At 39.0% G+C, this 15,820-nt stretch overlaps 1 protein-coding gene across 1 annotated transcript in view; it reads right to left on the reverse strand.

Annotated features, from left to right (window-relative positions):
* Window positions 1–15,820, reverse strand: part of cntfr (ciliary neurotrophic factor receptor) — a 160,327-nt gene that overhangs the window by 13,736 nt on the left and 130,771 nt on the right. The window contains exon 6 of the mRNA XM_046860345.1: window positions 14,742–14,905. Within this exon, the coding sequence (XP_046716301.1) occupies window positions 14,742–14,905 (164 nt within the window). The remainder of the gene's footprint in view (window positions 1–14,741; window positions 14,906–15,820) is intronic.

Consider the following 15,820-nt stretch of genomic DNA (forward strand, 5'->3'; position numbering starts at 1 on the left):
TGGTAGCTCAGTAGTTAAGGCATTGGACTCTGGATTAGAAGGTCACAAGTTCAGGTCCCAGCACTACCAAAGCTGCCATTGCGGGGCCCTTGAGCAAGGCCCTTAACCCTGAAGTGCTCAGTTGTACTGTAAGTCGCTTTGGATAAGGGCGTCTGCCAAATGCCAAGGGGGTAAATGAATGAATGATTAAATTCATCAAAGATCGTTAGAATTGTGGCCAGAAATGCACATGAAGTTCATTACCATATGTACAAATAAATACTTATTGTGATTTGATTTTAAAACAAGCAATACCACCAAAAATAGTTTATTTTTATTTTAAAAACCAGCTTTCTGATTGTTCCGAAAGTTGACACATTTTTCGATTACAGGAGTTTAGAGTGTAGTTTTTGGTCTCCTCATCATTTCTATTACAAGAACATACACATGGACCTGTAGGAAAGATGCACCACGTCAATGAAAAATGTGTTAAAGTGTTCTGTAAAGAAAATAAAAATGAAAACTGCGTCAGGTATCAGCCTGAGTTTACGATTTAAAGAACAAACCAAGGTACATTGTATTAAACTTGAATAAAAACTGGAAATGGAGCCTGGTGAGGGATCATCATTGGCAAATAAAACAAACAGTGATTGGAAAATAATTGACTCCAGATCGTATATCACTCCACCTCACCTCCTGATCATTTTATTATTGAGTTTCATTTCATGACTAATCAAACTATTGTTAAAGTTGATAACCGCACTGTCAGCCTGGTCTGCATCGTGCCTGGAGCAGGGCTCTGATGGGACAGAAATTATTTTCTAATTCAGAATAAAGAATCCTATAAAGCAGGCTTAGAACGCAGAAAGGAAATGTGTGTCTTTATCAGGACACTCGAGCGTCACATCTGTAAGGCTAATTTCATTAAAGGTATGCGGTAATCACTGCTCCGTCCACTGGCAATCGAGCCGTTTACTTAGACTGTTTACATTCATAACCACAGACCACTGCCAGCTAATTCGGGTGGATTTTTTTTAGCCTTGTAAACGCCGTCATCTCCTGCTGCGCGACTGCAAACAAACAAACACGTAACCGCCGAGAAACAGACTTCTGCAGCTTCGCCAAGTGTGTGTGCATTAACCTGGAATTTGCATTAGGACAAAATACGTCTCGTGCCAAAAATAAAAATAAAAATGGAAGCAGGTGCATCCTACGCTTAATGAGGACAGATGGGAGAGAGATGATCCAAATAATTCACATCATAACATAAAACACCCACAAAGGCCCTTCACTCAGCCGTAAAAATTCTTGAAACCGGCTGGAAAGGAATAAAAAAATAAAAATAAAACAAGCAAACCAACTCCACACTCGCCCTGACCACTGGACAAATGTAAAGAATGGGAACAGAGTGAAACAAAAAGGCAGCACCAACTGTTAAGGCGAGGTTCACAATGGACCTGCTAATGCACACAGGGATCTTAAAAACCTATTCTGTCTAATCTCTGAGCAAACACATGCTCTTTCTCCCCGAAGGCCTGAGAGCGCAGTGTGAATGTACTGGACTCAGATCAGAAGCTCACCGTGCCAATCTCCTTTCATTCAACTCTGCCCGAGAGTGCTTATGAAATATGCACAATATCAGAATAGAGTCTGGATAAATAAATAATTCATATTCTTCGGTGAGCAGCGAACAAAGAGAAGGAGAAAATTACTGGCTAAAAATAAAATCGGATTTCGTTATAGCCTCGGGACAGTTTATTTGGGTTTGGGTTTGATGGGACTGTATTCGGTGCAGTTAATATCAATTAACAGTGATTCTATTCTGCACGAATTAGGATGCGGGGATTTATAGTAGTTTGCGTAGAACGAAATTTGGCGAATACACGATTTTTTTTATACGATTCGCGCTGCTAATAGCCGTCCTTGGTGATCTGAAATGGGTTGTAAAGGGAAACTTGCTGAAAAAATCCGAACGTCGTAAAATGCTTCTACTTAAAGAGTCTTTAATAGAAACGCATTCCTAAAGACATTCCTGGACAATTCGAACTACTTATAAAGCTGCTGAATGCTAAATCAGCTTGCTAACTGCAGTAAGAAAAGCTGATCATCAGAAATGTTTGGTTGACCACAGTAATGTTGGCTTATCGCTGTAACATTAGCTTATAATCGTAACACGTAGCGTGAAATTGAGAAAATGAGGATGAAAACGATAAAAGCTAAGAAAGAGATATTTAAATTCAGCTAAACAGTTCAAAAGAAATAAGCGAACAGACTAAGCAATTAGCTCAATAAACCTTCATTTTTGTGCCACATTACATTTGTAGTAGGTCCAAAATTGTTGAGCTTGCAAAAATTCTGATTCTGGTTACAGCTGATTACAGCCCAAAAGTTGTTTTTTTAATGAGTAAACTTTTTAATGAGTGCAGTAAACTCGTAAGCAAACTCCACACAAACGCCTCGCCGATTCAGCCGTAGGACTCTGTTTAAATTCATGCCATCTCTCAGACGCTCTGCGAACGCGGCGTCACACTCGGCACCTCATTCACTATTATCCACAGGCTCCGTTTTAATCTGAGATGGCCGCTGAAAAAAAAAAAGGCTTAACCCATACAGTGAGAAGGAACCGCTGAGAAAAGAGAGATTTGTACATGCTTTGGAGATTACATAAGGGAAAGGCCAGTGACCCCCGTCTCCCATCCCTATCCTGTTCAATTTAACTCCAACACCCTGTCCTGACTTCGGGCTTTCGTATGGAAATGAAGGCTTTGAGGAACCCGAATTCTTTTAACCAGGAGTGAAATTCTTCAGCTTCTTGCGTTCCGCTTGTGTATCCAAGGCGGATTCAATATAAACCCTCAGCGTGAATAGGTGCGGGGGAATTTTTTTTAATGATTTTCCTAAGTAATAAAAGCCTAGTAGATTATGAAAGGAAAAAAAAAAGACAAGTTTCTGCAAACTTTTCGCGATAACCTTTGTGTGTTGCTTGTTTATTTCCCCTGAGAGATGGAGAGGTTTTGACACGCTGGCCGTGCATGACAATGTTTAATTGGTTTACTCTCCTGAACATGAACCGAGAGAAACATAGGTAAAATGATGTCTAAGCTTTCCATAGCGCTTCCCTGGCTTTCGAGTCGTAAAAATGTAAATACGACCGGCGGCCGAGCCGAGAGGATGTCTGTTGTCATGGAAATAAAAAGCAATTATGTGCCACTTCCAACATTCACATCTGACTTTCCAGTGATGGGATGAAATTGGTCAGGCGAAGCCGGGGCTGTCACTCAAGCTAATGAGAGCAATTCCCTGAACCCCTATCCATTGGCTTACTGCAACACGCCAACAGGTTTAATGGATAATGGTCCATCCGGCTAGCGTGCCTTTGATGCCAAGCTGACGACGGCACAATTAATATCAAAGCAAGTGGAAACACCTTTCCAATTATCACAAGGGGTAAAAAAATGACCATGCAACTCCTGGAACTCAAACGTTATCGAATGACAGAGTTTATTAATTGGTTCCTGTTTAACTTTGATTTCATGGCATCCGAACGAAGAGTTTTCTTTAATTATGAATCGCAACATGTTTCGCTTTTAGGCTGAGAGTAAACAAAGGAAGTGAGCCAGACTCTCATGCTCTCTCACGCTCACAGCACTTTCCTGTCTCACAAACACACCGAGTGAAGAGTCTACACAATGATAGATGCTCTTGTTCAGGTTTGCTGCAAGCCGTAATGCAGAAGAAGACTTTTATGTTGCCGATACCGTTGAGGATTTCCCCGGCGGTATGACGGGACGGGGAACCCAAAGCTGGTGCATTTTTACATCAGTTCTTTCACGCCCTCAGAACAACCTAATCACAGCCCAATGTCCTTAAAACATCTTTTATTGCATTAAAAAGGATTAAGTATCAACTAATTTTGGAAAACAACACTTTGGGCCTTGTAGTAAGTGGAAAATAATCAACAACCAAAAAATAAACTTAAGACTCCTTCCAAAAAAATCTTTAATAAGAATCAAATTACATTTCTAATATTTTTTTCTGAATCGCTAAATCTCCAGTACAGATGCGACAGTTTGCACCATTTCGCAGACTTTTTGTCAACTCAAACCAATACCAAACAAAACAATCGAGTCTCTGATGGTGATTTCCAAACGCATATTGTGATCTTCAGGAGGTATAAATATCTTAACCAATAGGGTAATAGATCATCAAGTGCCCTGAATCCCCAGTGGAATCTATTGTACGAATGAGACTTATAGCTTATCGACAGGAGGCCTTTTCCTCCAAGACCTTGAGCTCAGATGCTTCATTTCTTATTGATTTAAATATGAATGACAACCAACCTGTCGTGGCCTTCACACAGCTGTTTGCACCACACTTTACTCGAAATAAAATCAATACATCCGTCGTTTTAAACCGTCTGCAGGTCTGTAGAAATTGAGCACAATAGAAGTTATTAAAAAGGTACCACTATTTTAACATTATAGTGATTTAGAAACTGCATTGTTCACCTCTGGGCAAACGCAAAATGGAAAAATGTTAATCTTGAACAAAACTTTGGTCAGGAAATAAACAGGAATTATCCAAATTTATTATTATTAAAACTTTGTGTACAAGAAGGCTACATAAGTGAATTTCCATATGTATAGCCTTTTCCTTTTAAAGAGTTTATGGCAGAAAAATGACAAACAAACGGTGTCACAGGAGGTTTCAGGAGTTTATGTGTTTCATTCTGGCTAATTTTCTAAACAGTGTTCAAATCTTAATATTGGCATATTGGGTATGGCTAATGTTTTTTGTTTTTCTTCTGCTCCCTGATCGCCACAGCAGATCTTCCGTCTCCATACCACTCTGTCCTCTACATCTAACTCTTTCAATCCAACAACTTGCACGCCTTCCTCTTTTCCTCCTGGATGGCGGTTTTATCCTTAGCATTCTACAGAGAAGGTTTCAGTCATGTCCCTCCTCCACACATGAATGAACCATCTCGATCGCTCCTCTATCACCTTTTCTCCTAAATGTCCTAGAACTCATTTTTAAAAGTAAATAGGAAATAAACAAATAGCATAAATCATTCTCTACTATATCAAGCTGGTTACAATTATAAGCTTCTTATCAGGTTTTTGATAGAAGGCAGTGGATGTGGCAGATACTGAATAATCTCTTAAGAATTAAATAAAAAACATTGCAGAAGATAATTTTGGAAATTATCATTTTTTTGTACCAAGACATGCGTTTGGACGAACTTGATCATGATTTTACCATTTCCTGCGAATTTCAACTAAATCTCTCTCTCTGTTTTAAGTTTTTCCCCACTGCCACATGAGGTCTCAGGAGTGCATTTGTTTAATTCATGCTAATTTTCTGGCCAATGATGATGAGATGCTGTTAAAATGATTAAAGGCTTAATATTTCTGCTTGGCCCATTGATTTTAATCCAGCAGTGTATTTTCATGGTATATTATCAATGGCATTACAAGTCTAAAGTGAACTGTTATTAATAATTAGTCAGACCTTGGGATCGCTGTGTAGTTCATTGATTTCAATGTGCCTCGTTAGCATGTCTAATGACCTAAAGCAGTCATCACTTTCACTTTATTAAGTCTTAAGGTAAGCAGGCTGAAATTCCCAAGCAGTTTGCGGTGAGCAGTCAAGTTAAGAACCAGTGGGAAAAGAAGACAAAGAAATAACAAACCTTTCCTGGATCTAATGAAGGATATAAAAAGATATCCGAATGCTTACTTTCATACAATCCAGACAATATTAATTTATTTAATTTATGACATCATAAGTGCAGACAGAAGCAAAAAGTAGGAAGATAAAAAAACATCAAAGCAGTAGTAGAAAATTGAAGCCCATATTTGTTTCACATTCAGTAAGATCATGTTTATGTATCAGGGTTATATTAATGATTACATTTTTTTTTAATCAAAGATTCATCTTGAAAAAAGTTTTCATTCTTCAGCATTTTATTCTGCTTTTATGTTTGTTTTTCAGCGTACTTTCGACCATTTTTGTACCTTGCAATAATTATTATTTTTTAATTAAACCAGTGTTATATGGTTACCTTGTCTTGGTTTGGCATTTCAAGGTAAATTTTTTGCACTCAATTGTACATGCAGTTAATAATAATAATGAACCAATTATTGATAAATTAATAATTTGTTTGGACCATTGACTCGTACTACATGTTTGATTATGTTGAAATCTGAAAAATCCTGCATTTGATCAGCATTCGGAACATAAATTAAAAATAATTGTACGGAAAACGGCAATTAATTTACAGAAAGTTGAAGTTAAAGGAATTCAGCTCCAGTAGTACTGCATTTTCTATTCATCTTAATGGCAGGCATGTAAATACAAATGAATCTATTTTAGAAAATCCTGGATTAAAAGTTCTGAGTTTAGTAAATAGGATGGCACTTGATGGAGCTTGTGATGGAGTGGTTCATGGTTATAGAGTTTGGCGAAAGAAAAAGGACCCCATGAATCATGATGTAATCTCATAGTATAACCCTGTGATAGTAAGTTGATAAAATGCAATTGTTCAGTGTCCAATGTAGGATCAAAACACATTTTGATTTTGCTATCAGTTCCATAAAGCAAATAGGTTTTCCCATTTCCATTGTACATCTAATATCATTAACTCAAGTTGCTAATTGTCAGCGAGTGTTACAGCCTGACTACATCTCAAAAATCCAATTAAAGAATCTAATCCTGACAAATTGGCCATTTGAAAACGGTGATATTTATTTTCTTTTTTCTTGCACATTTGTACACATTTCTGTACAGAAATCTTTCACTCCACAATTCCCATTTAATCCTTTTCCAATCTTCGCAATATAAATCAAAGTAAAAACAATGCAGTGCGTCATTAACACACTTTTCTTAGTTTGTAGAAATTTAATTTGCTCTATTTGCTATACAAAAAAATTAATGAATGAATCATTTATAAAGATCTAAATCTTAAATATCCTGCGTTTGTTCAGCACTCAGAACTTGAATAAAAGTATGCTAAGGAAAATGGCAATTAAGTTACAGGAAGCAGAAGTCAAAGGAATTTAGCTCCAGTTGCACTGAAGTTTCCATTTAAGTTAACGGCAATCGTGAATACACGAATCCACACTTTGTCTTAGTGTTTTGGAAATGTAATTTGCTATATTTGCTATATAAAAAGATCCTGGTGGCTACAGAGTATTTTTAAAGCAGCCCAATCTGCTGCTGCTCAACCGAAAACGTTTACAGAACTAGAAACTAGCATGGGGCAGCGTGAATCCAGGCTCAATGGCCTTTGATTAAAGCATGTTGCAGTTCTTAGTTGGCGCATTAATAACTCGATGGAGCTTAAATTAGGCAGTGAGGATGATGGCACCAAATGTAGAAGAAATTAATTTTATATTTTTAACATAAATAAGCCACACCTGTCTGCACTAATGTACTTTACACAGGTTTTAAAGAAAGACACGTTACACACGGTGTAATGGGTGAAATATGTTGTGCTTCCTTTAGGAGCATAGCGGTATTTTGGGAATAGCTTGCCAGAAGTGAGCTAAACCTTCACCCTGACTCAACGCGTTACAACGGCTTGTATCTAAACAGTAGCCGAACAAGAAAGTCATAGTTCACTGTCTTCCTCCTTCCTTTCACAACTTTTTCTCTTTGGAGTTTATCTTTTGTCATCGTCGTGCGTTTAAAAATCACCTGATGGAAGTTTTTTCTCCTGATGCCGTGCAGCTCAGAACACAGGTGAGGTGCGTTTTTTCGTTGGTCTAATGTTATGGGGTTCAGTTTTTTGGCTTGAAGTTTGTGAAACCGGGAAAACCCCAGGAAATAATAAATAAATTATAAATTAGCCACTTCGTTGTTTAAGCCGTGGGGTTTAAAACGTGGGAAAAAGTAGCGGCTTATAGTCCGAAAAATACGGTATATATATATATATATATATATATATATATATATATATATATATATATATATATATCATTACCCCAGGTTGCCAGGGCTGTATTGTTTATGCTTCATCAACAAAGCAAGGTAGGATAAAATCCTGATACTTTACAAAGGAGTAATCAAACCCATGCTTTTTTTAAACCAATTTAGTTCATTGAAATAGTAGGAGGAGTGTTCTGGTGAAGAACTGAGCAAAAAGGCGGCAGTGTATTGCCTGCATTTTCACAGCCGCAAAACAGAGGTTTGTTCTCAGCAGACTAAAGGCTTTTCGACTACATAACAAGATGTTGAAAAGGTTCGAGTGTCAGCGTACGCATGAGACAGAAGGACTGATCAGCGTGATGATGGATAATGACGAATAATAACCACTTGCCAGGGCCAGCATTAAAAAGTGCCCCTTGTTGATTACAGCCGTGACGGAATTCGATTTGCTAGGCTGAGAAATTGTCGCTGGACAACAAATATAAAAAATAAAAGATAAATGCACTTGTATTTTTTATCCATGTAACAGAGGAAGGGAGGGGAGGAGAAAGACAGGGAAGGAAAGGGAGGGTGCGGTGAAGGAGTCGGCTTTCATGAGCTTGATGTCAGAGCAGACTGGCCCCTTTTTTTGCCTCTAATTTCCTTTGCCATGCTAATGGTACTGCAATGCTGGGGACTATTGATTAATCTAAGTGCTGGCTGGAGGAGGAGAGTGACTTTTGGCAGAAGCACAAAAGCCCATTAAAACCAGAGCAATGGAGACAGAGGAGGAGATGGGCCATGCAACACGACTGGGGAGAAGAGAACGGAACAACAACAGAGGGGGGAAGAAGAAGAAAAAAAAGTGCTCAGGAACAAAATTGAAATGCAAGAAAAGGCCACACAGATGAAAGCGACTCCCGATGACCCTTGATTTCTTTCATGGTGTGAAGGCGTGCAGAGATGATGACTCGAGTGTGGGAGAAAAAGGCGAATAGAGGATCGCTTTTGATGCGGCCCCCATTAAGCATGAGCCACTGCTTCGGAGCAGTTCTGCGCAACGAACTAATTAGTCCCCCATAAAAAAAAACGTCTCTGTGTGTCTGCAAATCTTAGGTGTGTGTGTTAGAATAGAAAAGCAAAGGGAACACACCCTGGAGCCACAGGCTTTGCATTCTGATGAGATCGATAAATGAGGAGAGAAATACTACCCATGGCCACAGGGATTGATATGGAAGAGAACTCGCTTTGTGATAATATTCCCTTCTACCAGTTATTGGCTTATATGAATTAAATGGCAGGCTTTTGGACCGAGCGGCTGTGTAATACATAATCAGAGAAAGAAAGAAAGAAAGAAACATATGAGTATCACTTATACACTGAATACACACATACATATAAAGACAAAACCCATGCTCTCCTCACACACACACACACACACACACACACACACACACACACACACACACACACACACACACACACAAAACGGCCCAATTCCTAATGCCCACTGTATTATGAATCACTGCATTCGGTGCCAAAATGGATGGGGACTGAAACGTGATATCATGGCTGCGAGCTGTCTGATAGCTAACGCTAACTATGAAACATGGTCATATAGTCAATACGTTTTTTTTTGCCAGTGTATTGATATCCGAGCCTCTGCGTCTGCATTCTTTCCTAGGTGCAAAAAACCCCCACAGCTACATAAATATAACGCTATTGAACATTTTTACGAGTTATTTGAACAAATATAGCGACAGCTCATCATTCACAAGTGCTTTACGACTACAACACTTATACAACCTAAAGGGGATGTTTATAAAACATCATAAACCCCAGATGTAGTGATGAATTTCAAGATCTTCAGTTCCATCCATCCGATTAGACACACATCTCACTATGGAATCATCTGGAAGCCTAATCAGTGAGGACAAGCCTAAAATTCCGCCTCGGTATTTGACTGATTGTGTTACAGCAGAGGCATTCGGCTGAAATTCCTTTCTTATAAATGTCCACATAAGCAACTAGCGAGTGAGAAGGAACATCAGGTACTTTTCTGATTAATTGTTAGTATAAATTTGAGGCTGTTATCTTTTATTTTGCACTGGCTTCAGTTAACCATTTTCAACTAGATTGTTTGTTTACTAACATTTATTTAATCATCGTTTTTATCTTCAATCAATATATAAAAGTAAAGATGTTTTATACTTGTCACATGTACTTCTTTGCATATCCCAGCAATTTTAGGAAGCTGGGGTCAGACATAATACAGCGCCTAAGGAGCACTGCTCCTTGCTCAGTGGCCCCAATAGTGGCAGCTTGGTGATACCAGGGGTCTTAAACCCAAAACTTTCCAATCAGTAACCCAGAGCCTTAACCAATAAGCTGCCACCTCCTTCCAGCCACATGTGGTTCTTTTCCAAACTGTTGCAAAAGTTGGAGCCACACACTTGTACAGGACGTACTTTGGAATGTGTAGCATGAAATATTCCCTTCACTAGAACTAGGGGACTCAAACCTGTTTCAGCATGACTATGCCCCTGTGCACAAAGCCAGCTCTGCTTTACATGGAAGATCCTGAGTGGCCTGCTATATATAGGAGAAAACACGTGTAGGAGCTGAACTGAAAAGGCTTGTACCCTTGAAGGCAGAATCTGCTTTGCTACACCTGCAATTCCCACAATCATCCACCGGGGCGAGATCGTTCCGCTCGTAAAGAGCGACTTTAAAGGCATGGGTTCTCAAATGAAAAGGCATCTGAGTGGAAAAACGGCCTGCTACGTTAGTTTTCACGCCCTCCTCCCATCTCTCCTCGCTGCGTTCGTCCTCTGGCCTGCTGCTTTCATTGGAGCAAAAAAGCAAAGCGTGAAACACATGTGGCCATTTCACAGCCGGTCTGAGGGCCTTTTTTTCCTCTATTCTCTCTCAACACCCTCAATCTATCACTCACTTCTCTTTTTCTCTCGAGGACAAAAGGTAACGCGTAGCACAGTTTTTCAGCAAAATAACTCAAACGCCGCAAACAGTCCTCGCGGTTTACACTTGTATCATCTAGACGTTAACAGAGGGCCGAGCCCCAAAAAAAAGCAACAACTCCACCATTTAAGCTGTCGATATGGAAATAAGTCTTTCAGCACATTTCCACTCAAGCGCACAAAGCTCATGCAGCGGTCAGCCAGTGAACTTTTTTGAGGTTCTTCAAAAAGCTTCACGCGACATGTTGGAGCATGTCGAAGCTCTTTCTTGTCTGGCAGCAGATTTCTCCTCATTCCTGTCTCTAGCCAATCAATGGCAATCAAGCCTGAACAGGGATCTATTGAATTTCCCACTGCAGCCATTTTTCTCAACAATACCGCAAAATTCACACTACTCAACCATTCCATAAATGCCAATGCGCAGAATACATGAGGTAGTTATACTGTTCTCTGTTACAGATCACTGATGGTCTGAGCGCTACAGCAGGGGACAAAGAAATCAGCTCAGGGATAAATCACAGAACAAATTCCTACACGATGTAGTCACTACAGAGGCTGGCATTTTATAATTAGAACTGATTTCTTTTGTGTTTTATCTGCTCTGAAGTCTGATTGGCTTTCAAAGTTCTGCAAACGTAAAACATCAGAACATCACCGATTTACATTTATTCCTGTCGTAACCACACACGTTTCTAATTATTTGAACTGCCCTTGCTGAATAATTCATTTTACACATTGAATAATCCTGAATAATTAAATATGTAATACGAGGCTCAAAACCTGTTCATATCTTTACACAATGTGGACCTCAGATGAGTGTGAAAAGCTGCACAATCATCACCTACATAACTACATAATCACCAGTACGTTTTTGTGGCCCCTGAGTAATGGGTTTTGCATACGCAATAATCCAATAGTCGAAGAAAATAGGAATTTATGCAAAACTACAAACTTGTATAACTTGTATGAATAAATCTCAATGAAACATAGAAACCTTCGGGTTTTTTTTTTTTTTTTGTAGCTGTGATGTTAATCGTTGGCAGTTTTTTGTCTACTAATGATTGACATAAGTTGTTCTAGACGACCATTGCAAAGTATTAGAAAAATATTTCGCATTGATATCTAGACCGCGAATGCATTCCTGGATATGTGTCTATCTACCTTCTTATCTATTTAAATAGTTAATTAAATAAATTAGTATACAAACACCAAAAAAATTAATATGAGGATAGCTAGCTAGCTAGATAGACACACAGACAGGCAAAAAAAATAATAAAAACAAGCAAACAAACAAATAAATAACAAAGGGATTGTAATGAAATATTGGGACAATCTAAATGTTTCTTGACTAAAACCTAATAACTTTTTCAATTAATTTGAGAAATTATTCCAGGGTTTCTATGACTATTTATTCTCTAGAGTGTTTGTACTACACTCTTACCATGAAAAAAACCCCCTTACTTTTGCTGTAAATAATTCATAATCTTGAATAGAAAATTTCATTAAGTGAGCTTTCGCAGCATGTCGTCCCATTCCACATATAACACACAAACAGTGAACAAGGCAGTATTTGTTAACCAAACACAGTCAAATGCAAGGATCTGCTCTTAGTCGAATATTTTCACCTTCTAACATGAAGACTGGGAGAAATAGACTACTTCCTACACTCTGACCTGTTTCTTTCATTTCTTCAAAGCCCTCTTACAATGATACAGTGAGTGTTATCATATGTGAGAAGCAGCTTAGACGTGAGCCCCTCCAAAACAGTCGTGGGCCCCTACAAAACAGGCATTGACCTATACAAAACAGACATGGGCCCTTACAAAAAAGACGTGGGCCCTACAGACTTGGGCCCCTACAAAACAGATGAGGTGATCTCTGGTCTTTTAGCTGATAAAGTGTCCCTGTTTGGATTTAAAAAGGTTAATATTTAAACAGGTCTTTGGGTGAAATATTGGAAGTCTTCAAGAATAAATTGAGTTAATCATCATTGGTGTTTGCACGAGAGGTTTATAAATTCAGGATGGTGGAAAAAAACAGTAAAACCTTCGCAAAGGTCAAAGAAAAATGGCAGTAATGACCAGCAGTACTTTCACAACAATCTGTCTGTCTGTCTGTCTGTCTGTCTGTCTTGAACTACAATGAACATGCATTCTTAAACTTTTTTTTTATTGTACTAGTGCAAAAATCAAACAGTGTATTTAGAGCACCAATATTTACAATATTTAGATACTAATAAATGATGTAGCCTGACTGACTAGCATGCTAACACTAAAAAAATCCATGTTCGGAAAACCACTGTACAGAATGCCTTCAGCTTCAGGGAAACAAATCTGCCAGAGCCAGGCTGTAAAATCAGCAATTACAGAGAAAACATTCATCAGCGTCTCCACGGAGAAAACGTGAGAGATTACCAACAACACAGGTGCAAGATTCAGATTTGATAACACTTCATCCTGTACTGTAATCCTGCCAATTTCAGTCTTGTTTAGTGTCAATTCCTTAATACTACCTGTATGATCCACTAAGTGAATTGTGTGGAATATGTGCACATCTGCTCTCTAAATATCGTCCCCAGTAATCCCATTGAGATGCTGTTAGTGAGACTGTGCTTTCACTGTAGTCCTGATAAAAGCCAGTTAAAGTCTTTACTGTAAATCCTACAAAACATACACAACGTATACATTCTTTTATGACCACTTTATCTCTGTAAAGCTGCTTTAAAACAAAGTCCATTGTTAAAAGTGTTCTTCAAATAAAATGAAGTGAATTTAAGATGTTGCTGTCACCTTTCACTGAGGTTTGAATTGTTCAGTAAGTTCTTACAAGATTTTGAGGGTGGGATTACAGATTTAGGGCATTATGTTGCAATGTATCTCACACTGTGAAGGAAAATACAGATCTTGAAAACAAATTTGTATTTTGTTTTTATTGGCCAGTAAATTCTCAGGAAGCCAAAGTAAAAAAAATAGGATGGTGCTTCAAACCAAGCAGTTTCCATTAAAATTTAATTACAACATAAGAACAACAAATTATAATGAATAATAAGCAGGAAATGAATTCTTACTTTGATTACTAGCATCATTCACATTATTAACCCTCTTATTACCTGAGCGTAAGGTATTCACGACATTTATTATTATTGATTTATTATATATTTATTATTATTGACATATAACATGACCTCCACCCTAATATTGCTTTCGTCCCCCTTTTGCCGCTAAAACAGTCGTAACCCTTTGTGCATCAACATCATTAACTTCTTCAGCAGTTTGAACTACAGGAGCTTGTCTGTTTGATCGGAACCACACGGACCAGCCTTCGTTTCCCAGATACATCAATGCGCCTCGGCCCCCAACGACCCTGTCGCTGGTTCACCACTGTTCCTTCCTTGGAGCACTTTTGATAGATACTGACCACTGCAGACCAGGAACATCCCACAAGAGCTGCAGTTTTGGAGACTCTCTGACCCAGACGTCCAGACGTCACAATTTGTCAACTCGCTCAAATCCTTACGCTCGCCCACTTTTCCTTTGAGGACAAAATGTTCACTTGCTGCCTAACAAATATATCCACCCGTTAAACGGTGCCCTAATGAAGCGATGATCAGTGTAACTCAATCACTAATTTTATGATGTCATAATGTTATGCCTGTTCGGTGAATCTTGATAGGACACAAAAATGTAAATTTTAAAACGTCATTGTTTTTATCTGTATGTAGTGAACATATTATCAGCGCAAAACTATAAACTGATCAAACTGTGATGATTATTGTGAGAAAGCAGACTGACTGCATTGAACTCTGCATGTGTTTTGGATTTTGCAGAAAGCGAAACGAGCCCCCCCCAAAATAAATCAGAAGAAATGTGCTCTTACATGCTGCCACTGGTCTCTGATGAGAGGACGGTAGCGCAGGAAGTACTTAAGAGGGAAGGATTCGATGTCCGGCCATGTGGACGGGCTGCTCCAGGTCACCTCAAGCCTCCTTGCATTGTTGGGAATGGGTCTGGCCACCACCTTCTCTGGAGGATCTGGTTTCACTGTGGATTAACAAGGACATTATCAGAGCCGATTGTAACGCTGGGGACAGTATTGCTTTGAAAAGAACCACCACTGGGGATTAGTGCAAAACATACAGCATCTAGGAAGCACTTGATTATATATAAAAGAGGAAAATATGCAAAAGACAATGGCGTCTAAGTGTCGATCTTCCCACTGAGCGGAAAATCTGTTTGACATCATACACATCTTCACAGGGCATCTGTGTTGCAACATGTCTCGGAGAAAGTCTCAGGGCCAAAAACATCTCTGAATGCATGCAGTTCTTTCTGGGTCACCCCATTTAGCTGAGGTTTATGAGAAACGGGAAGAGCACAACAGCATGGTCATTCTCTTCCTCCCTCCTCGTGGTGGCCGAGGTTCCACAGTGTTTGCTCTGCGGTTCAGCTTCACACACACAGAGACACGCATGGGGACAAAGAGACGCCCTGAACCATGGGGGTAAGCTCTGTCCAAACCTCCTCCCTCTCCTGTCTCTTAACTATTCATGGTACACACAGTTGGCTTGGATTTATATGCAGAGTCCTGACCTGGCATGATTCAAACACTCTTTTTACAACGCGAAAACACTGTGTGGATATTGTTTAAAACCCATCCTGGGACAAACACATGATTAGTCTTCTTTGAGACTCTCTCAGGCTTTTATGGACGGAGGGCAAGCGCCTATGCTCTGGACACAAAAACCGAACAAATGCACGAGTGACCTAACAGGACAATGTGTAATGGAACATAAAGGCAACAAATTAAAGCACTCTTTCTTTCTCCTATTTTATTGATGGATGTAAGGTTTTATTTATTTTATTTAAATTTTTTCTGGGGCATCATGGAAACATTTTATTTAGCTCTGTTTATGTTGTTTGCTCCTGGGTTGGTTCCTGCTGGCAACAAACTCCTCA

This window comes from Silurus meridionalis, chromosome 11, assembly GCF_014805685.1.
Source record: "Silurus meridionalis isolate SWU-2019-XX chromosome 11, ASM1480568v1, whole genome shotgun sequence".
Taxonomy (NCBI): domain Eukaryota; kingdom Metazoa; phylum Chordata; class Actinopteri; order Siluriformes; family Siluridae; genus Silurus; species Silurus meridionalis.